At 45.1% G+C, this 23,430-nt stretch overlaps 1 protein-coding gene across 2 annotated transcripts; it reads right to left on the reverse strand.

Moving 5' to 3' along the window:
• Positions 1-1,082: 1,082 nt before the first annotated feature.
• PCCB (propionyl-CoA carboxylase subunit beta) lies at positions 1,083-22,837 on the reverse strand. 2 transcript variants are annotated; one of them, XM_009089263.3, is made up of 15 exons: positions 22,664-22,837; positions 20,923-21,042; positions 18,575-18,643; positions 17,443-17,499; positions 15,299-15,412; positions 14,201-14,311; positions 13,785-13,893; positions 12,771-12,891; positions 8,670-8,751; positions 7,049-7,172; positions 5,668-5,775; positions 3,502-3,602; positions 2,246-2,344; positions 2,001-2,094; positions 1,083-1,352 (listed from the first exon to the last, which is right to left on the reverse strand). In XM_009089263.3, exons 1-15 carry the CDS (start codon positions 22,820-22,822, stop codon positions 1,231-1,233), a joined length of 1,590 nt encoding a protein of 529 aa, XP_009087511.3. In that variant the 5' UTR covers positions 22,823-22,837; the 3' UTR covers positions 1,083-1,230. The 2 variants fall into 2 exon arrangements, with proteins under 2 accessions (XP_009087511.3, XP_050834133.1); XM_050978176.1 differs by lacking the exon at positions 22,664-22,837 and adding an exon at positions 22,350-22,504.
• Positions 22,838-23,430: the final 593 nt, after the last annotated feature.

Here is a 23,430-nt window from a genome sequence, read left to right on the forward strand (position 1 = left end):
GCTGAAGCACAGACATGTGCCAGAGCCAGGACAGCCAGTGTGTCTGCAATCTGAAGGTGCTGCCTCCCATGCATCCAAAAACCTGGGGAGCTGGAACTCCTACTTGTAATGCTCCTTTTATATTGTGCTTTTAGATGACGTTTAGCTGTTGCTTTCCCCCCCCCCCCCCCCCCAGGTAGAGGCTCAGGCTCCACAGCTCTACTCACTGCACTTTCCTTGGAAGAGAAGCTGCCTGGGACACGGCCATCCTACCTCTCTCCTCCTTCAGGCCCGTGCTGGGGAGGGAGCAGCAGCAGCTGCAGTGCAGGTAGGGAGGCTCTGTCACACAACAATTGGCAGGTACTCAGGGCAGCCAGGTGACTGCAGCAGCAGCACTAAATGTGACAGTGGCTGTTCCTCACTGCCCTGGGGCTGGAGGGAAGTTGCAGCTTCTACTGAACAGGTGAGCACAGGCCCAGAGCTGATCAGAGTAACACCTCCTGCAGTGGTTCCTGGCAAGGCTGGCAAATAATCCCAGAGAAAGGAGGCTGGAAGGGGCCTCTGGAGGTCTCTGTTCCAGCCTCTGCTGAGGGAGGAGGGTTTGCATGTCCCACCAAACCTTCCCTTTTTTGTCTGCTGTTCTGAAGAGTGGACTGGCTGTGCCTCCCCCTGTGCCACCCACCTCTGTCCTGGGGCTCTGAGACCCAGCTGCTGCAGCCAGCAGGGAAAAGCTGTCACAGGCCAGACTAACAGAGGAACAGAACAGCTGAGTCTGGCATCAGCAGGGCCTGGTCTTCAGGGCACTGAAACCCAGACTCAGAATTTTCCTCTCTGAGTCAGTGGTGGAGTCAAGAAGTGGAGTCAGACTCCAAAGTCTGTGGCCAGTAGAATACCCTTGGAACTCCACAGGGGTCCAACCTCCCAGCAGTGGGAGGTAGCTCAGGCAGGACTGAGCCACCTCCAGGACCTATGGAATGAGGGAGCCAAGAAATGTTTGACCTTGAGCAATTAGTAACAGCTCACCTGCAGCAGGCAGGGCAGGGTGTGTTGAGTATTAACCACCAAGAAAGGGTTTAGAGAGGTGAGCTGGTCAGAGCCCCAGATTAAATATATGCTATGATTTATTGATGATTATTGGCAAAAATCAAAATTGAAAGAACTATTTCTATTGCCAAGCAGACCTCCATTAACCAGAGTTAACCAGAACTCATATTCAGAATGTCTCCCAGCATGGGCAGCCCTTGCTCACCCTCACAGTGGGATGTTGGCATGTTTCTTCCAAGGACTGGACTGGGATTTACTGGCCAGTACATCGAGGTCATGGCAGATGCGTGTGCGGGTGGTGGACGGCTGGATGATGTCATCAACAAACCCTGCAAAAGATTAAAACAAAAAATCCCCTTGACCTGACCAACCATGAAGTGTTTGCCTCCCAGCCTTCTGTATCTAGGGTAACCCACAAGTTAGAAAAATCAAAACAATGGCTGGAATAAATAAGTTCACAAGTTATAAATTAACTACATTTAAAATAGACTGAGAAGGAAATATTCCTGAGTCTATTTTTTAATTCTGAATATAACTTGCCTTTCAGAGCACAGTTACTGCTCCAAAACTGGAAGTAGAAACAGTGGAAAAACTTTAGAGCTGAGAGTTCTGGAGAACAGAACTGGCCCTAGTCTTTCTTAAAGCCACCGCTTTGCATTGAAGGCTGTGTAACAGATTGTCAAAGCACCTGTGCTATAAAGGAAAAGGCTGAATTTTGAGACACCTTCTACTATCTACATCATTGAAAATGCACTTTCCAAATCAGTCCCTGCTTTTCACCAGGCTCTCTGCAGCTGAAGATGTGTCCTATGTCCAGATGTTGTCCACATGCACAGGTTGTGATTAAGCATCACCTTTCTAACTCAGACACAACTATCTTACCTAAATAATTGTTAGGAAAAGGTTTACTCAATAGCACAACTTGATCTCCATGCAATGGCAAACCAAGTGAGACACAGTGTGGGAGACAACCATACCTCTTATGGCAGCAGGGAAAGGGTTTGCAAACTTATCCACATACTCCTCCTCTGCATTTGCCTCCTTTCCTCTGAAGATGATCTGGACAGCACCCTGGAAACAGAAGGGCTCAGTCAGTGACAGTCCCTTAGGCCATGCCCTCCAGGTGAGGGCATGGGAGCATCCCCCTGCCTACAGCCCCAGGACAGCCCACAGTGCTGGCATGGCACTGGTGCTGCTGGCAGTGAGAAGGGCCTGGACTCACCTTGGCTCCCATCACGGCCACCTCAGCTGTGGGCCAGGCGTAATTGACATCTCCTCGTAAGTGCTTGGAGCTCATCACATCGTAGGCACCTCCATAGGCCTGAGACACAAAGCAGGGCATCCACTCCAGGAGTGGCCTTGCAGCAGCAACAGCCTGCATTGCTCCTGCAGCTTTTTCTAGTCCAGAGATAAGCAGATGGGGCTTTTAACTGAAGGAGAGCATGAGCATCTCCACTTTGTGGCAGCAATCTCCTAGGAATAGACACCACTTCAACTAGAGCCCCGAAAGAGCAAGGAAGGGGGCTGCTGACAAAGCCTATTCTGCAAGGCAGGCAGGGAGGGCTCAGTGTGTATCCAGACCAGGAAGGCCTCAGCCTACACCCTGCACATGCACACAAACCAGCCAGGCAGTGTACTTCTGGAATTTCCTGGCCAAGGAATGCAGCACTTAGGCTCTGCAGTGCTCCACTCTGGAACTGGAAATGCTCCAGACAGCAGTGATGAACAGATACTGCAGGATTGCAGAGCAAGCTGCAGTGCAGTCCCTGTCAGGGCAGTATTGAACAGTGCAGCAGGACTGCAGGATTGACAAGTATTGCATGGAAATACTTGGAAAAATCAGAGAAGGCAAAGGAACAGAAAGTTCTTCTTGATTTTTGCCATCACAAGTCAAAAGTGTATCAGAAAAATGAGCAGGAGGGGCAGGGCAGCAAGGAGAAGGCTAAGGTTGTAAGGTGCCAGCCCCAGAGCTTATGGCAGTAAGGTGTCAGGTACCTTCTGAAGAAAGGAAGATGAGGTAGAGCATAGCAGAAGTCTGGGAAGGAAAAGAAGCCACACATGAGTGTTCAACCTGCAGACAGCAGAAGACAGATCCAGCCAGTGCTGGGTTTGCAGAGGGAGACTCAGGAGGCAAGATGGGAGAAAGCAGAATTGCTGCAAACAGATGGCATGTCCTTAGTGAGACAGGCTGGGTGACATGGGACAAGTACTTGAGTGAAGGCAGTCCAGAGAGAAAGCAGGGAGCAGAAATTGGAAGTTCCAGATGGGTACAGAGACAAGAGGAAGGAACTAAGGTAGTGGTCTGGGAATAGAAATGGCCTCTCATAATGTTATACAAAGAGGTGTTACCAAATGGGACAAACAGAGATGTGACAATGATAGAAAGCACCACTGGGACAGACAGACAGAGTTTGGTTTAACTAAAATTGCCACTAGTTTGAGAGGAACTCTGGAACTCCATGGAATTTGCCAGCTTACCTTTCTAGTGATGACAGTGATCTTAGGCACAGTTGCCTCTGCAAAAGCAAAGAGCAGCTTGGCACCGTGACGTATAATCCCTCCGTACTCCTGAGCAGTGCCTGCAAAGGACAGGGAATTGCTTCATTCCAGGGAATTCACAACCCCATCATCCGTCACCAGGAGCAAAGCTGGCCACCACCACAGCCATGTTAATACCCTGGAGAAGATCATGCCAGGCAGTGTTCTCTGTAAGATACTGAGCAACTCAAAAATCAGAGCAGCAGCTGTTTGTATGGAAGGTCAGAGAAGCAAAGCTCAGCCAGATGGGACCTTCCTAGGAACAAAATACATTTAGAGCATTTTCAAGACTCCAGGTGTGACCAGCAGTAGGAAACAATTTGTTACTTAATCTGAGATTTCTAATGCCTAATGGGCTAATCCTGCCAAATTCCTTAAAACACAGCAGTTTCTGGATCATAATCAAACCTCAGGTCTCATCTCTTCAGATTTGTCTTTTTTTTGTTCTTCAGTTTATCTGCTTTCAAACCAACATTTTATTGTGCAGTATCAATCAATACTTATTGTGCAGTATCAAGTCACTACTTTGAATTAGCTATATGGAAATAGTTCTTGGATTCTGAGCAAAATCTGGATTGCTGGAGTGTCTGCTTACACCAAGCCACTGCCTGGTCCATACCAAGGGAGGTGGCTGAGCCTACACTGGGGAGAAAGGAGAGGAACTTCTGGTTAAAACATGCCAACTCCATTGTGTTAAAGCAGGAACTGGAATGCTGAATAGTCACATTCTGATGCTTTGAGAACTGCAGAGGCCTCAAGGTAAACCATGGTTTATACAACAGTATTAACATTAGATTTGATTGTATAACATTAATAGTCCTCTCTCAACCTGTTTTGTAATGGGTCATTTTAATATTACCTGCTGAGAGAGCCTATGCTGAAAGCAGGCTCATCACAGCCCTTTCCTTGCTGATGTACCTCTAAACACAGGCATTTTCCACTGAAAAGTATCTTGGAACATCAAAGAGTCTTTAAGAAGCCTGAGCATGAGGCAAGCACTTTGTCCTTTACCTTTATCTTGGAGTTTTATGTCACTAGAACCTAGGAGCTGGAAGCTATTTTTCTGTATCTTTGCTGTCTTTCTGGTTTTCTCCCTTCTTCTCTCTTCTTACAGAATGTGACATTGAATGGGTTTAAAGGTTTTCTATGTTCAGTGGTCTAAGGCTATGTTGTGATAAGTGATCTTATGCTGCATTTACTGTTTTGCTAATGTTCCTTAATTTTCTATAGTTTTTCAGTAAACTTTAGTGGTTTTTATCTCTTGAGAATAATTGGTTGGGATTTTCTCCTTTGCATCTACCCAGAGCAAAAGAACCTTGGTTTAGCCCTAGGTCTGAGAGACAGGGCTGTAACAGCTCCTCTGGGCAGCAGGTGTAGCAGGTGGAGGAGGCAGCTTTTCCTGCTGCAGCAGAGTTGAAGAGCAACACATGCCAGGATCAGCTGAGGGACTGTAACAGATGTGAATGGAACATCCTCAAGTGGCCCCGGTTGCCACTGCTCCCTTCCCAGAGCCAGTGGTGCCAGCTCTGCCCTCATCCTGTCCCACGGGCAGGGAGACAGCACTGGACTGCCTCCCCTGGCCCAGCAAGAGCTGTGCAGAGCAAACACCTTAAAACACAGCTCAGCATTTACCTTGGTATAATGCCATCAGTGTGACTTCACACCACTTACAACAAGGGCACATCTCCAGGGAATGCAGGTTTTTTCCTTGCACAGGTCACAGTCACAGCTTTTGGTAGTAGGACAGAGCTTTCCAGTGCATGGTATCCCCAAGCCTGGCCCTCCCAGTGTCTCTGCCAGGCTGCTGGAGACTGCAGTATTACCTCACTGTGTGATGTGTCTCTCTCCTTAAACTCCAGCAAAGCCTTGTGACTCCTGAACACACTGGTTAGTTAGGCACTATTTCGTTTTCCTACAATTTTTTGCACATTTCACTATCCTTTTGTGATGACTACTGTGGTTAGAATACAGAGTTTCTGTCCCAAAAAGTGAGATTTTAAAACCTGGGTTAAGTCTACCATAGCAGAAGTCTTCTCAGAGTTCTGAAAATGGATTTTTAGCACCAACACCACCATGCACCACAGGAACTCTAAGGATAAGGCATACCTGGCAGAAACCCAGGAACATCCACAAACGTGATCAGGGGGATGTTGAAGGCATCACAGAACCGAACAAAGCGGGCTCCTTTCACAGAAGAATTTATGTCTAAGCACCCTGAGGTTAAGAACACAGAAAAAGGGTTTAACAGCTCCAGGGATCTGCAGTAATTCAAGGTAACTCAAACCCACACTATTTTAGCTGTATTGTCTTCATAAAGGAAAAGCTTACCTGTAGATAATGTGGAGATAATCTGCCATGAAGCTTTCCTGGTTTAGAACTAAGATCACAGAACAAGCTACACTCAAAGGCCCATTTAATTTTTCTGACCCTGTGTGCAAAGACTTTCTATCCCAAAACAAAACAGTTTAATTTAAAATATTTTTCTGTAACTTTCTCTTCATTACTATTTTTCAGATCAGTCATACTGAAAAGTTACAGAGTTCTCCATTAAAAAACTACAGACATTAAACAGCCCAATAATTTTTTTTGAGAAAGATCAGCATTTCTGGTAGACACACTGTGAAGTGTTTCTGTTTCAATGCCATTTAGAATTACATAATGTACAACTATATTAAAACAAAACACATTTTGTATCAAAGCCTCTATATGAAATGTTAAAATGAGCTGTTGAAATTTGAAATGCGAAATGAAAGTTAAATTTATATTAAAACCTTCTGTATCTTGATGGTCATATCTTGTAGAGATTAAACGAATGAAACACTACACTGGGTCATCTGATTTTCCCAAACAAATAGATGTAAGAATTAAAAACAAGGAGAAAACTAGAATGTTCTGACTGGGGAAGGTCACTTCAGGTATTACTGAGTAAGGAGAGAAAACAAAATCCCTGGACAGTTAAGAAGGGTGATCTTAGCTAGAGCTGAACATTGTACCTTCAGACCCAAACCATGTGAGATCAAGAGCTCCACACTTGTGCATCTGAAGGCTTTGCACTGTTCAGTTACAGTGAGATAGCAAAGTTCCCTCACCCTGCAGGTGAGTTTTAGGGATTTTACTGCCATGGAAGGACACGTGCAGTTTCCATGCTATGATTAACCCAGTTCATGGCAGGCTGCTGCCAAATGAGTTGTGCTCTTCCCTCCATCTCCACCCCCCCCCCCCCACCCCATGTGCAGCTGCTGCTCCTCTTGGGCTGGATGCAGCACTGATTTAATTACCTGGGAGCAAGATCACCTTGTTAGCCACTAAAGAAATGGTTTGCAGTTCGTTTCACAGCTGTATTACAGTGAGGTTCAAGACAAAGCAAGCGGTGGAAAAACACAGAATGAGTGGAGAAGCACAGAGCATAACAGCTCTGACCTTACACAGCATGCAGAAAAAGAGACAGAGGCAAGGCACTGTTAAGAGCCTCACACTGGACTCTAACCTGAGGCTACTTTGGGCTGGTTGCCCACGATCCCAACCGTCCGTCCATTCATCCTGGCAAATCCAACCACGATGTTCCTGGCATAGCTTGGCATGATCTCAAAGAATTCCCTCTCATCCACAATCTGCAAAGGAGAGGCAGGCAGAGCCCGTATGAGGCCAAACAGAGGTGCATACTTACACAGGCAAACACAAACTCAGTTACCTGAGTACTGCAACTTGTAAAAGAGTTCAGAACTTGCAGAATTTTGAAGGAAAGAGAGGGAGGGAAACCTTTTAGTCTTTGCAGTCTACATTGCAAGAATTAACTAGTCCTACAGAAACTACTAAAACTGTCAGTTAAGTGTTCCATCAGGAAACACCTTTATGACTGAAGGAAGCCTTACTTCCTGCCTTAGAACAAAATGCAAATCCCATGTTAAGAACTTCTTTCTCACATCTTAATTAACAACAGACTTACAGACTGATTTCCAGTGATAAAACAGTACTTCCTGGAGCTCAGAAGCTCCCTGTGACACATTTGATGTAATCTCTCTCTCTTGGCAAGCTCAGAGCCCTTTCCCGGAGCAGCCAGCACAGCCCTGCTGCCCCAGGGTCAGTGCTGGGTGTGCCCCAGGGAATGCAGGGAATACAGTGCCCAGCCAGCATCCACCAGGAACCACACACTGATGTGGCTGCACTTCCCTCGGGCTGGAGCTCAGTGTGCCCTGCCAAGGGACAGCCCTGGTGCATGAGGCATGATGAGAACTCAACACGTTCCAAGAGATCAGAATTATCCATGGAGCAGTAGCGACACCTACATATGGCTGCCTGGGCTTCCAGCAGGATTCCCTAGTTCCATCTGTTTATGGCAGCTATTCCCATATACACTGCAGTGTGCCAGTTATTTCATTAGCCTCAGTCTTAAAAAAGTTGTGAAAAATTTAAGCAGTATAAAAGTGGTGTTATTTCTTTCCTTAATACTTCCCAAAATCTGTGGGAGGGCTTGAGGGTTTTCTCCTAATTTACCTAATGATTTCTATTACATGCCACCTTTTAACTTTCATTACACACAGTGCTGAAAATCACAGTGGAAGAATCCAGGGATTAAAAATACCCTGAGCTTGCTTTTGCCACTAAAATGAGTCTAAATGCAGCCAGTTGCAAACTTTGTAATTTCAAAAAAATAGACATGTATTTTCTTGTACTGCATACGTACATTATCTCTTAGCATAAACAGGGAAGGGTAAATCTCTGCATTCTGGGTACTTTATTAGTTTTATACAGAAATGCCAGAATCCAAGACAGAAGCACCAAGGTTCAGGGAGGGGCCAAGCAACAGAAGGGGGGTTCTGACCCCAGAAAGAACTAAACTGTAGCATCCTTCATCTGTATAGTTGTGTATACAGCATAAGATGTAACCTGAAAACAAATCTTGGGATTCTGTTAGAATATTTTTTCCCCTGCAGTTTTTGTTGCCCATTCACAGGTAGCTACTACACAGGTAGAAATAGTCACTTATAAAGACTGAAATAAATAAGTAACAGTATCTATATCTTCAGTGCCCTTCTACTGGTTTCTGTCAATTATTTAGACCCAGAATGTAATATACACATCTTTCACGTGAACACTGCCAGACTTACGGAGTGTATGATATCCAGCATATCATAGGCTTTGGCTGACTCACTTGGGACAATGGTGTCCAGCTCTGGAACCGGACGGTCACTGTGGAGAGCGAGTAAGTGTGAGCAACATTTAAAGACCAAATGAACACCAAGACCAAAAATTCAAGTAAACATTTCCACCTTTTAGAAACTTCAGAACCGCCTCAGATATGGAGAAAAGAACCAGTTCTCTTAATCTCGGGCAGCCTGAGCAGCCTCCTCCTGAAGGAGACCCCTCTTCCACAGGCACCTGTGCTTAGGAAGCCCTCAGCGGCACGGCCCGGCGGGGCTATGCGGACACGGCCGGGAGACGGCCGGGCTGCAGGGGGCACTGCCGGCTCACGGGACAGACGGCTGTGGCTGATGCCTTAAGTTTTTAGCTTTCATATTTTTCAGATTCTCTACTGCCTTAGTGTGTGACTCTGAACTTCATATGAAGTGTTAGTAATTCTCTTCACAGGGTAGTTGGACAAAATCCTTTTCCAGCTTGAGATCCAAGGACAACTGTTACAGCCTCAGGCCCAAAAAGCATAAACAACAGCAAATTGAGGAGAGCAAAGCAGGAGATGGGGATAACCTGAAGCTGTAATTGGACAATTGACCCCAACATGTAAATGGACCAAAACTTATAAAAGTGTGGAAACTTGTGACCAGTCGTCCATCTTGGGCAGAGCCACGGCTGGGCTCTTGTACTGCCCAAGGTATATCCTTTTGAGGCCTTTTAGTAAACACCTACTTTATTCCTTTGAATCTGTCTAGCCTCTGTTCTGGGTCAGCCTCTCAAGGCATCATGGGGACACAGCCCAGAGGCTGCCCGGGGCAGCAGCAGCAGAGCCCTCCTCCCAGAGCAGCCTGAGGCTCCCTGTCACACACAGGACCTCAGGAACTGCACAGTCACCCTGCCCTGCCCATGCTGTCACCCAGAGCTTTGAACACACTGAGCTGCAGGAAACCTTTCCATACTCATTTCCCCTGCTCCAAACAAGCAGAGTAGGGAAAACATATGGAGAAAACATACCCACCCTCAGTGTCTTCCCTTCACAGGCTGTGTTTAAAGACTCTTTCCTGTTTCTCCACTTACAGTGACACATTTTCACGAGGAGTTTTCCTGTAACACAGATCCTGCCATGCCATCAGCAGTGACAGGATCAGTTCCCCAGCTTTGATCACATTACCCTCATTAGGGATCCACTTGGCATGGCACCCACTGGGTCTGAGGCTTCAGTGCAGGGGTGTCAATTTTTATGAGTGACCATTGAGAAGCTTTCAGGGAGTATATTTGTGCTATTCCATAAAAACAGCGATCTCTGTAACAAATGGTGTTTCTATTGGAGCTCTTACTGAATTAATATTTTAAGAATGCCATCATTAGAACATATTGAATAAGACAACACAAGGCTCTAGCCACACAATTCAAAACTGAAGAAAGCGATGTGCAGTTTGACAAAATCAGACAAAAGCTTAAAGTGCAGCCCCATGGCTGTCTCCATGCTCCCTCAGACACACGGGATGAGGGAGACACAGCCCCTTGTAGGGAAGTGAAGAGACACATCTATTTATAGAACAAACCTGACAGGAACACTTTGATTGCTTTTTCCATACAAATACAAATATTGCATACAAACACTTCCATAAAATGACATAATGGAACCTTAATCTGAAGAAGTTAAACTTGTTTCAACATACTAAACCCTAAGATAAAAACAATTCTAAACTTTCTTGAGTGTAAAGTAGATACAGATGTGCTCCAAGCTCTGTCCTGTGACCTGTGGTACCCAAAGGGTAGAAGTGAAAAGATGAAATTATTGCTCCCATAAATTCACAGTGCTGAAGGAAATTTTAACAGCAGTAAAATAGCCATCAGCAAAATGAAGACATTATCCAGGATACCATGTTTGAAAATCTCCTTCAAACATCCACAGACACAGGACATGTGGAGCTTGCTGCTGCACTCACTGGGCTTCAGAGGTGTTTCTCACAGATCCCACTCAGTAGCACAGAACTGCTGCTCATTGTTAAAGCCTGTGACAGCTGGAGACACCCTCACCAGATGGACACTGGGTTTCATTCAATGCAAAAGTGAAACTGCACTTGGTTACCAACAGCTGGCAATAACCTCCTACAGAAGTTTGTAGAGACACAGAGGTAAAATCCCACCTTGCCATGCAGCAAATGCAATGCATCACACACCTCCCAAAGGCAGGGGACATCTCACCAGGGACAACTGGGTACTGCAAGAAACTTGTAAGTCCTTGGAAGCCAGGCCACTGACAACACACACTCACCAACACAAGCTTCAGCCAAGGCTGGCATTTTTCAACACCAAAAAGAACTTACCTAAATAGAGGGAAAAACAAACCAATCAAACAACCCTCAACAGCCCCAGGACTTCACAATAAAAGCACAAGTAGGTTACATTTAATTTGTGGCAATTTTTTGTGTGGTGAAAACAATGCAATAAGAAAGCAATTACTGTAGAGGAACAGACTGGGACTGGAGCAGCTGTAAGGATCAAACACATCAATCCAAGCAGAAGGAATCTATTAAGATGTCAGTTTGTCCGGATGAAATAATACCAATCTGTGCATTAGGACCATAAATGGGAGAACTATTGGAGATGTTGCTATAAAACCAGATAAATTTAACAAATAGATCTGCCTTCACATGTATAAAGGCTACTAACTGAAGTTCTTAGTACAAATTACATTTATTATATCTCATGCCTTGTAAAAGATTAGTTCTTTTTTTGTTAAGGGACAGAAATCTCTTATACTTTATAGCTACAATCTCACTGACTACTTCTCACAACTAAACTGCCTGTTATAAAGTGCATTGACTTAAAAAATGGACTGTTGCTTCTACAGTGAAATTAAAATACCAAAATCAAGTCTGTAGAGATCAATTATCCCAGTACAACTTGTTGAATGCTTATAAAGACCATCAAACCTCAAAGACGATCCCCTAACTCAGAAAATAATACAAGAGATTTACTTTGGTTTTGTCACTAACAAATCAGACCAGTCAAGAACAGAACAGAACCAGACTGGTACAGTTTAATGAGCTCCTAAAGATCAACACCTACCTCAGAAAAATTTAGGACTACTAATTAATTGACCTGTCAGGCCCTTCTCTAAAAGAAAATGGCAAATTTCTTTTTAAAAAAGTGAGAAATGTATCTCAGGAACCAGCACAGTGATTTATAAAAATCAATCCAAAAGCACCTCCCCAAACAAACTGTTACACAGACACTGAAAAGCACAGTGAGGGATGAAGAGAAAATAACCTTCCAGACTCACATGTTAAAATCATCACACATGAAGAGCCCCAAGACATATCACACACATGTGAGGAGCTGAAAGGAACATATTCAGGCACCACTCCCATGCAGGAGAATGCAACAGCCTCTTGAGGTTTCCCTAGGGAAAGGGCTGAATTTCGAGTGCAACTGGAGCTTGGGTCAAAATGCTTTGACTCCACTGACATTCTCTGCCTTCCAGCCCTAGAAAGGCTCTCTGCTCTGTGTCCTGTGCTGTCTCTTTGGCTGCCTCTCAGCTCCTGGAAAAATTCCCTGATAAAAGTCCAGACAGTTGCCATTTTTCCCCTCTTGAAATGGCTCAAGTTCTTCCTGTATTATGTTGCCAACTCCACAATGAGCCTGAGACAAGTACATAACACACAAAGCTTTCTGCCTCCTTGTTGCCTGCCCACCTCTAACACTTACTAGCAGAACTCATCCAACAGACACAGCTGACAGAACAGGGCAAGTTCTCCCCACTGCCACACACTGTGCTACTTCCTACCTCTCTCACTCATTCCAAGGGAGTGGGCAGTCCACCTGAGCAGAGATTGCTTTTCCCCACATTCTGCACACAGCCTGGACAACAGTCCTTTCAGAAAACAGAATTAAACCTAACAGCGAACACACACATGTTGGAACACTTCCCATATTCACATACCAGAATGCAGAATTATCTGCCAAGATCCCAGGCATAGAACACCCATATCTCTGTGCCCCTTAAGCCAGAGAAGCCATGAAATGCAGCACTCAGAGAGCACTGAGCTCAGCCAGGCTGCCCGTACCTGGGATCATGGCACTCGCAGACTGGAGCTGGGTCCCGGTTGCTCAGGGGTAAATAATTAAAGAACTCTCGGAGGTTCAGCAGAGCATCAATGTCATTCTCAAAGGCTCTGTGTGCAACTCCTGCACAGACACAGCAAAACAGGTATGGAAATCATTGTACAAGCTTTCCTTTCCAAATAGATACCAATAAAGATAGAAACAAGCAACAGCAGGACTCTTGAAACTTGAGCTGTTAACAATCAGGAGTCTTAAGCCACCAAATCTGACCAGCTAAAAATATCTAGAAAACATGTACTGTGTCAAACTTCCTCCAGAACAGGTCTGCATTGTTGACCTCATATTTAAAATAATGTGAAGTGTCTTATCAGCTGGCACAGCCCTACCTGGATTCCAGCCTTTTGGAACTCTGATCAGGTTACTGTGCTGCATGCAAGTGTTGGACTACAAGTGCTTTTTATAAAAGGGCTGGATCTGGGCAGCATCTGTGTGTGTGGTTTTGGTTCATCACCAGCTCCGTTCACACAAAATTTGAGATCCTACAGTCATTTGAGTCTTGAGAAGATTCATGACTCACAGACGTTTTCACAGAGGGGAAAAGAGGGAAGAAGTGCTTCAGCTCACACTGCCACTTGGTTTATAGTTTAGCAATTCAATCAATCACATTAGTGAGCAAACAAGGGACTGTTGGGAATCTTTCAACACATGCAAATGTCTGGACAACAAACAAAAAAACCCCACCCCAGGCTGACTTCACTAAGCCCTACTCCCTGACAGTATTCCCACTTCTAGCATCTTTTGTGGGTTTGCTACTTTCTCTTCCAAATCCCAGAACTCTCCCTTCTTTGTATTCTGTTACTAAACAGGAGCTGCAGGAAAGCAGATGCAGAGTCAGATCCTGTGCTTAGGCAGAGCTTTGTCCCTTAGACTCATCTGGATTGGCCAACGTTTAGCTAGAACTATTCTCATTTACTTTGAGCACAATTAGCATGTTCAGTAAAGCTCCCAGCTCTCACCAGACACTGCAGTGTGTGTCTTTGCACCCCCAAGCTGCTCCTGGGTGACATCTTCATTGGTGACAGACTTCACCACGTCAGGCCCAGTGATGAATAGGTAGGATGTGTCCTGGGGGAAGAAGAAAAGCAGAAACAGTGAATGCCAGTGCCAAGATGCAAAAGCACCTGCAGAACAGCCACAGCCTCTAGAGACTTCCCGTAAAATAAGAAGAGGGAGAAATTTCTTTAAAGGGCTGCATTGCATTAAAAATCCACTGAAAATGCAATTGTCCACAAGTTATCTGGGAAAGTTTTTCTCAACTTCTCATGCAAAATATAAACCCAAAGCAAGAGAACATCTTGGAAAATACCCATTCGCATACGGCCACTTAGTGTATGATCAATGTCACCAGCAGCAGCTCAGGACAAATCCTTACCTTCACCATGAATGTGAAATCAGTTAAGGCAGGAGAATACACGGCTCCACCAGCACAAGGACCCATGATGAGGGAGATTTGGGGAATGACACCAGAACATAAAACATTTCTCTGAAATATGAATAAAAACCTGATTTTACCAAAGAAGTGTGTCTTTAAATCTTTGCCCAGATTCTGCAAGAATTCACCATCACAAACAGGACTGTTTTATCTCCTGGCAGACAAATATCTGGAGAGAATCTCTTGATGCAAACTGAACCAAAACGAGTTTTTTATTTCTGTTCCTGTACAGCTGATTCCCTATGCCATGCAATGACTGCAAAGGAGATAGCATGAGCTACCTCAACAGATGCTGCCAGGGAAAAAACTGCAATGAGCCTGCAGTGAGAAGGAGTGGATGTCCCTGACATTTGAATGTATAGCTACACTGTACTCTGAGGTAGAAGTAAGTTTACTGACCAGCCGGAGGAGGGATTTTTTTTAAATCAGGTTTTTGCACTGGCTTGAATTTTACACAAAGGTGAACGGTTGCCATCCAGCATGGATGGTGTGCTGTTCAGAAATTCACTTACACTGCTTGGTGCTCAAGTGGGTGACAACAACTTCTGTAACTGTTCCTCCCAGACTGTACCACCCCAAAACCTGTCAGCATCTGGCTGACCTGACATCCCACCTGCTTTTCTACTGAAAGGACAGTGTTCTGTGCATGCAATTTGATGCAAAGTATTTTAGCAGCATATAAAAGAATGACATTTCTGTGAAAAAATGAGCAGCAGTGCACCTTGGGGAAAAATTTTTGTATTAACTACAAAAATCCTCTAGGACATAAAACTTTCACCAGAGCAATCAACACTGGACATCCCCATTCTCACTACACACTTGATCACAGAGCTTTACAGAGCTCAGCATAACCCTTGTTTAAGACACGGGTACATTTGCCCAAAGCCAAGAAAAGAACCGAGGTCTGAGTCTTATTATCCTTTTATTCTTTGGCTCTAACAGAACAATAACTTTAACATCTACTTACAAACACCCACTTGCATGTTTTGCCCACCTTTGAGGATGCCAAACTCCCTGTCCATCCAGCAGCCTACTCACCAAAAATATGTCTGCATAGCCTGCCAAGGACTCCACTCCCTCCTGGATACGGGCTCCTCCAGAGTCATTCAGCCCAATCACAGGGGCTCCAACCATGGCAGCTTGATCCATGATCTAGTGATGAATACAAACTCCTCAGTATTGAGCAGCTAAGCTAAATGCCAAAAAATATCTGCTACTCAGCACTGGATTTGGATAATGCAGTGTGAGTGACACGGTCCCAGGAGAGGAGTCTGTGCAGCTGAGGGCTCCCCCTGTTCAGAAGGGAACTCAACTGCACCTCAAACATCCCCTCAGTTATGTCTCATCTACTCCTCAAAGTTTGCTGCAGTGGCTGTGGAATCTCTCTAAGCTGTATATTCTAATGCTTGATTACACTTTTTAGAACTTTTTTGGGAGGACTAAATTACATCTTTCCTCCAGAAATCTAAATATTACATTTGTCTTGATACACAGCACTGAGGGAGAGCAATTAGCTATTCTTGGCCTTTACTTTTGGTAACATTCAAGTACCTCAAATCTCCCTTCAGTCTTCATATGCCCCTTCATGTTTCTAGGCTAAGCACCATCAATTCAGTCCCACATCCTGTTTTCTAAGGCTCTGATCATTTTGGTTACTTGCCTCAAGATCATACACAATACTATAACAGAGCCTTAAGTAGGAGGACTGAATTCCTTACATTCCTTGCACAAAATATTCCTGATTATTGAATTCCAGTAAAATGTCTGCCATTTTCATAACATTACAGCACTGGCACGTTATATTAAGATCTGTTTTAACATCAAGATCTGCTTTAGCTCCTAAATAATTTTTGCAAAACATCAATTAATCCCCATTTTGAACTTTGAATTTGCTTTTCCCTGCCCTTTTAATCATTGTAATAAAATCATTTCAGACAATCTTTAACTTGCTAAGTGATTTATAATTCCAGTCCCATCTTTCAGAGTGCTTGTAGCATCAACCTTGAATTTTATATTGCCTAGAAACACAGAAACTATACTTGGTGCCACTCAAGTCAGTGGTATCTCAGGGGACCCAAAACTCCAGCCCAAACGGGAGCTGGTGGTAACTACTTCTGTACAGTCCTAGAATTCACTGACATGTTCTGCTGTTTTCCAGGGACCTGTATATGGATTTTCTTTCCCAAGGCTCTTCCAAGTTCTTCCTAAAACACTGACAAAGACTGAGCCCCAAAGCAACTGATGCCCCTAGGGCCTTCCAGCTTTGGAGCCCACCAAGAACAGTACCAATCAGGAAGGACCCACATTTTTCCTAGTTCTGTGATCAGACCCTGCTGCTTTAGAAAGAAGAGATCAAAGAAAACTCACAGAAAGCATCCCATCATTCCAGTGCCATTCCATCCCTCCCCAGTACAGACACCACAAAGCTCCAGTGTGAAAGGTTAATTCAAGTCCTTCCCAATATCAAGACCAGGTAAAACCAAATAGTTGTTATTGAGCCCAAAGTCTTCATGTTTCCTAGTTTTATACCCACACACTCCTGAGGAGCCTATGGCAAAGAGTAGTTATTTCCACAGCATAAAAGGCCTTGTGCCTTTCCACAGCGAAAATCTTGTTTCTGATTCCAAGGCAAGAAAATTCAGGAATTTCCCAGTTCACACCACTCAACACTCATCCATGAAAGAGTTCTTGTCTCCCAGCCCTGGGATTCAAAAACCCTTCTCACAAGACAAGCAGACAAACAGGAATAAATAGCCACAAGTGTCTGATAAGAGAAACTCTCAGGGTCAAGGTGACCTCAAAGTTTATCTTCAGGCTGTTTACTAGTTACATTTGCTTTTCTTTTAAAATATTGCACACTTTCACAGCGCACTGTTTAGAGGGAAAAGTTTATTTGAATTCACTCCTCTTTTCTCCAGTGGATAACAAGTAGTTAATTTATGTTTGTAGTTGGCAAGTCTCTCACCCTTTGCAGTAGAGTGGAAGACATAACGTAACAAAGTGTGTATTACCTGGAAAAGCTCACTCACACTCAAAAGGTTTCCAGAGGCACCACTCTCAGGCATGGCACACATCAGAGCCCACTAAAGTCAGACACCAAACGTTTTCTCCAAAGTCATTATCACAACAGACTGAAAAAAGAATGCTGACAATTTTTTTTGTTTTCTTCTGTGCCATATTACCTTGCAGATCTTCTGGGCATGAGCTCCAGATAAACTGCCTCCAAATACAGTAAAATCCTGAAAGTAAAACAAATTTTCAGATTAGGGAAAGAATAATTTCAGTAAAATGTTGTCAATTATTGCTAGTAAATAACATAATCCTACAGTGCTCTATATTTGGTATGCTGCTTCAAAACAACTGACTCCCTCAGTGTAGCCTGCAGATGATCCAAGCTCAATATAAGCATCCTTTACAAGGAGGAAATACAAACCTGGACACACGTCACCATTCTAGACTCATGAGTTATGTCCAAGGGGTGCTGTAGGAACTATGTCAGATGTCAGCCAAAATGCCTAAGCCGAAAAATTTCTAACAGGCCCTGGGACTGATCCAGAAGAAAAAGAGGGTATTGACACCTCCTGGCACTAACAGAGCCTAGAGGCAGCTCCCGGGGAGTTTCTCTGTTGCATTCCTACCAAGTCTTACTCCCAAAGAAGCCCCAAAAACTCTGTGGACAGAGACAGCATGGCTATGACTAACATTTGAACCAAAAAGGTTCAGCATCTCAGGAGGCAGCTCAATTTGGAGGGAAAAAGGTCTTTAAATATAAAAAGTGAGGGGTGTATCATGAAGGGGCACTCAAATTCTACTAATACAAAACCTGCCCCCTACTTGTGTTCTAAAATGAAAGTTTGTGTTTGGCTCCTCTCCATATGTTCAGGCCCATGTAACAGTGACTCTCCTTGGAAGGAGCACACATCCAAGACAAAAAAGGCAGAGTGTATGCCTTGCTCCAAGGTAACACAGCCACAGCCACTTTGGCCATGACAGCAAATGGAACAAAGGCTACTTTGTGGCCCAGAACAGAGCAGCACTTACTAATGATCTGAAAGAAAGCCTTTCACAGTGAGTGACCAAGATAAGCCTCTACCTGTTTCCTCTGGAATATTTTTATTTTAATATAAAAAATACATTTTAACATAAAAAGTATATTTTATCTATTTATATGATATCTATCACAAGCTTTTTTGCTTCTTGTCTGAGGGTGCCCTGCCTCCTCCCACAGGTACATTGCTACATGGCCAAGCTGAACTATTGTGAACTTATCCTTTGAAATAAGTTCACACTACTTAAAAACAAGTAAAACTTTACCTGACTGAAAACATAAGCTAGTCTCCCATTAATCCGTCCACGGCCAGTCACCACACTGTCACCAGGATACTGCATTAAAAACAGACAAATGAATTGAAAATAACTGATAGAAAAATCAAAGCAACGATGTCTACTAAAGTTTCCACAAACTCCTACTAAGACAAAGCAAAGACTGATTTCCTAGGAGGTCTCATCTTCCATGTCTGCAGTGGGGGCTCCACAAAGATTTTCCTCAGATGTAAAAAGGAAAACTAGAGGTAATATCACATATTCATTATGTTTTCGAGTAACGATCAGGGAACTTTGCAGTTTCCCTTCAAATTTATAATATCTGAAATTAAGACAAATCATGCCCTCAGAGATAGGATAGGATGTACCTTTTCTCGGGACTAGCTGATGTTTTGTAAAGAATGCACACAGTGCAAAAACCTCTGAGGTGTTGATACAGGATAAAAAACAATCCTGGACAGATCCAAAAATATAATTACAATCACCTCAAATACTTGAACTTGACCTGTCCCATTTCTCACCCTGTAAATAAGGGAAGAAAGAACTGGCCAAGGAAATGGAGCCTGTGAGTCTTAAAATGTGCTTTGTCTTTCTAGTAAAGAAAATATATAGAAGTCTTTCAAGACAACAGTAGGAAAGGAACTTTGCTGGGCTGTCAGTAAAAAAGGGAATTTCAGGCTGAAGTGCTTTTTGTTGTTTGGCATTAAAATAAAAAAAAAAGGTAAGGAGAAAAGGGAAGTGTGGGCTGCAGGGCCCACTCTAAGGACCACTTATGCCCAGGTGGTCTGTTGTCAGGAAAGTCACACTTGCCTGGTGCCTTTTCTCAGGCTGCACACACAGCACTGCTCTCAGCTCCTGGCACACAGAACTGCAGCACACACCTGTACTTCAGCCTCTGCCACATGAAGGTGACTCCCAGAAGCCCCAGCAGCCCACAGAGCGGCCTGGATGTGAGCACAAGGCCTACCCTACCCTCGGAAAGTTCCAGGGACTCTGAGAAATTCAATGCTAAACTAATATTCCAGCTCAGTGGCCACAGTTAGGTCATCTGTTGTGAAACTGTGCTCTGTAAACACAATCCGCAGCTCATTGAAGGGTGAATTCTGAAGCACAAGGGAAAAAATTAACCCTCTTGTCACACTCAGGACTCTGCTGCTCCTCCTATTTTCAGAAACAGCAATTTTTTATCAACAGCGTGAGATGCAACATGGAGAAACTCAGTGAGAGGCAACTCAAGCAGTTATTTGAGTTTGCTGGGAAACAGAGTAAAAAAAATAGAAGAAAAAAGATGTTTGTTCTGCTATCCCCTGAGAGGGGAGGAGGTCTAATACAACATCCTTCCCAGCACCAAGTGTCATCAGCCTCCCGTCTGTCCCAACAAATAAATCCTTCACCTTTGCCACGCCCAGCACCCCTGCTGGAACCCTACCATCCCCTCCCTCACCCACAGGCTGCAATCCTACAACCTGAAGGACTGAAACCCAATGAACTGGTTTAAGAACTGCACAAACAGAAGTTGTAGTCACTGTCTGCAGCACAGGGCACACACAGAGCAGCTCCTCACCCTACACCAACAACCCACAGCAAACAGCCTTTGGCTGCAGAAAGATTCACAGAACAGGCACATCAGCACCAGGCACTGGCATCCCAGCAGCTCAATGGTGCCTTCTACCAAACCACAGCAGAACACTTTTCCCAGGTAGAACATTATCAGGCACCAACATTATGGTGAGAGACTTTGGGGAGCCACGGATTTTCCCTGTGTGTGGAACTCCCTGTACCATGTTAGTTTAGGATATATGGCCACATAGCCAGAAAGTGCCTTAGCAAGCAGGGTGCAAATGGCTAACAAAGCAGTACAAATTCTGGGACTTCCAAACATCCAGATCAGATTGTAAAGCCCTCAAGGATTTTATGACTGTAGTTTGGCAGGCATAAATATAGATCTGAGTTGTTTCATCTAATAACTCTAATCCTACCTGTAGGGAAGCAGAAGTATCTACCTTGATTTTCTCCCCATATCTGATCTGATTGACAAAATTGCACCAACAAAGCTCTGCAGCCTCCTCTACTGTTTAAAATGCAAATCTAAGACAACTCCCAGGAAGGTATTTGAACCAAACAGGTGACCTTATAAAAAAGGTATCAAGACAACAGAAAACTCTGTAAGCTGTTAAATGGAAACTGAGAGTAATAAGAGCAAATTTACAAAACAAAATTATACATAAAAAGAAAACAAATAGTAAAAATCACATGTGAACAGAAGAGCCCATTTTCAACCAGTGGGCTAGCTGCACAGCAGAGGACGCTGAAACAAGAGTTATATGAAATAAAACTACCTTATTCTTACTAGAGTCCATCCCAAAGTCAGTACATCTGTGTTCCACAAACATGTCATATTCATCAAAACTGTCGGGGTCCAACAGCAGCAGAATTCGTTCCCTTGCTGTCAGCTTTCCCTGAAACAGAGCAAGCAACAATTAACAGAGCCATCAGGTGATTCTGGCTGTTTCCTGACCCCCAGCAGATGCAGCTTAATCAAGCAAAACCTAACCTGATCTGTTACACAGGGTCCATTAAGCAACTGCAGGCCCCCAAAGCTGGAAATAGCCTGTGCAGTGATTATCCTCCTCAAAAACAAACCTAATGCAAGCCAGAAGGCTGACTGTTGGAGCAGCACTACCACAGGAGAAAGGAAACAATCTCAGACTTTTTAATAGGATATAAATGCATCACAGCTATTTTTGCCTACACATTTAAATGCTGCTATTAAGGCCTTTTTTCTATTTTTAACCAGGGAACCCTTCCACAGTTAGACCAGTCCTCCCCAACAGCTCAGGGTTCAATTCACCGCACTCCAACATTATTTGATTGCAGTAAATAAGAGGGAAGAGGAAGCGTGACAGCCTGCAGGGATCTCCTGACAAAATCCTTCTGGCTTTTTTCCTGCTGGACACTGTTACAGGCAAAAGTAGGGTAACAGTGAAATGGCCAAGAACAGAATCAAGTAACCAGATATACATGTCCCTTGCTCAGTGTCATGTAGTAAGAAATGACTGCAAAGTTCTTTATTGTTCTACCAAACAAATCTGTTCTTTCCAACCATGGTAAGCATCTGTCTGCAAAGGGCAGGACACCTGGATCGTCTCCTTTACGGAATGATGTGACCCTGCCATCAACATGACATTGTAACACAGCTCAGCTTCTACAGAACATCTGACCAGTAGGCCAAAAAGCTCATGAAAAGCAGGAAATGCAGGAAAGCCTAATATAAGCCAAAGTTTTAGTTTATATAAAACATAAGCTGTTCAAGGCCCTAGACATGCAGAAGTGCTTGTATATTGGTGTGTCAGTGTCCTGAATGTAACTCAGCAAGACTGAACTCTCTTCAGAATGTTCTATATATAACTGGGGAGGGACACTGCTGATAGGCAGGGATCACTGAGGGAGTCTTCATGGGAATCGGCATTCCCACCTCCTTGATGCCTACAAACCATCTTGCACCCCACTGAAAAGGTCTCCCAGCAAGAAGCAATAAACAGGAAACCTCTGGTGTCACCCCCATCAGCACTGCCTACATTCTGAACGACAGAGGCAGGAGACTAAAAACCCACCTGTTGTCATCCCTCCCACATGTCTTTTCCTCTGCCTTATTTCCACTCTTCTAACTCTTTGCTCTCATCTCAGAGATTAGCTTAAATTTGCAACAGCGGCGTAAAGATGAAGCTGTTGCTCAGAAGCGTTAAGCAACCTAGAACTGACTTACCATTGACAGGCAGAAGTTGCAACTTCTTTCTACACTACCTCTCATACGCATTGCAGCCAACCTCGGTAACCACTCTGAGGTAAAGGAATTAGTAAAGCAATTGTTTTTTCTACCCAGAGGAACAGGCAATGCAGTCTTAAGCGCTGCTTGAAGAAACCTTCCCGCAAAGGGGCGTCTGCAGGTGCCACGCGAAGCCGCGAGTCCCCAGAGCCGAGCGGAGCCCCGCCGTGCACGGCCTGCCCTCCCCGGCCAGCGTGCGCCCGGCGGCTGCGGGACAGGGCTTTGTCCCCGCCGGCCACCTGTGCTGGGCTCACCCGCTTGTGCTGGGCGTCGATGCGGGCCTGGCCGCCGCCGAGCAGCGCGGCGCGGCGCTTCTCCTCAATGCGCTCGGGCACGGGGGCCGGGCGGGCCCCCGAGGCGGCGCGGCCCCGGCACAACCCCAGCGCCCGCCGCAGCACCCGCACGGCCGCCATGTCCCGGCGCTGCGCCTGCGCGGGCCCCGCTCCGCCGCCCGAGTGTCCCGACTACGGCAGGGGCGGTGCGGGGCACACGGCTCCGGGAGGCCCGGGCAGGGCCGCTGCCAGCACCGGGCCCGGCGCAGGCCGCTGAATGAGCCCAGCCCTCTGCGGCCAGATTGTTCATCGCTGCTGTCTGTGCGCAGAGACCAGCGAGAAAATGCATCAGCTTTTCCCCCTTTCCTGCGTGGCAGAGAGATTTGTGGCGCTTCAGAAGCGGGAAAGGCAAGCAGACGTGTCAGCTGTAAGATTAGCTGTCCTCTCTTTGTTTCAAATGCCAGAAAGTATTTGTTAGGAAAACAGTCCCGGTGACACACCGGCACCGATTCCGTGCCGCCTCCTATGAAGAGGCACTGGGCTCTTTTCACGACACACTTTCGGACGGATGAGACAAATCGAGACCCCTTAAGGAAGGAGTGGGTCAGGATGTGCGGGGAAAACGCAGCGCACACAGCGAGTGCCCGAGCTGCAGTGTATCCGCAATCCAGAGATCTGATGTCATCGCCTCCCAGGCAGTTCTCCAGTGTGCAGGCGCAGCCATCTGTGCAGCAGATCATTTGTTACCC

The sequence above is a fragment of the Serinus canaria genome, chromosome 9, assembly GCF_022539315.1.
Source record: "Serinus canaria isolate serCan28SL12 chromosome 9, serCan2020, whole genome shotgun sequence".
NCBI classification, from domain to species: Eukaryota; Metazoa; Chordata; class Aves; order Passeriformes; family Fringillidae; genus Serinus; species Serinus canaria.

Coding starts and splice junctions, on each gene's coding strand:
- PCCB (XM_009089263.3), bottom strand. CDS start 22,822: ATGGCGGCCGTGCGGGTGCTGCGGCGGGCGCTGGGGTTGTGCCGGGGC. Junction 13,894..14,200: donor ATTTCACATTCATGGTGAAG/GTAAGGATTTGT, acceptor TTCTTCCCCCAG/GACACATCCTACCTATTCAT. Junction 12,892..13,784: donor GACACACACTGCAGTGTCTG/GTGAGAGCTGGG, acceptor GTGTCTGTGCAG/GAGTTGCACACAGAGCCTTT.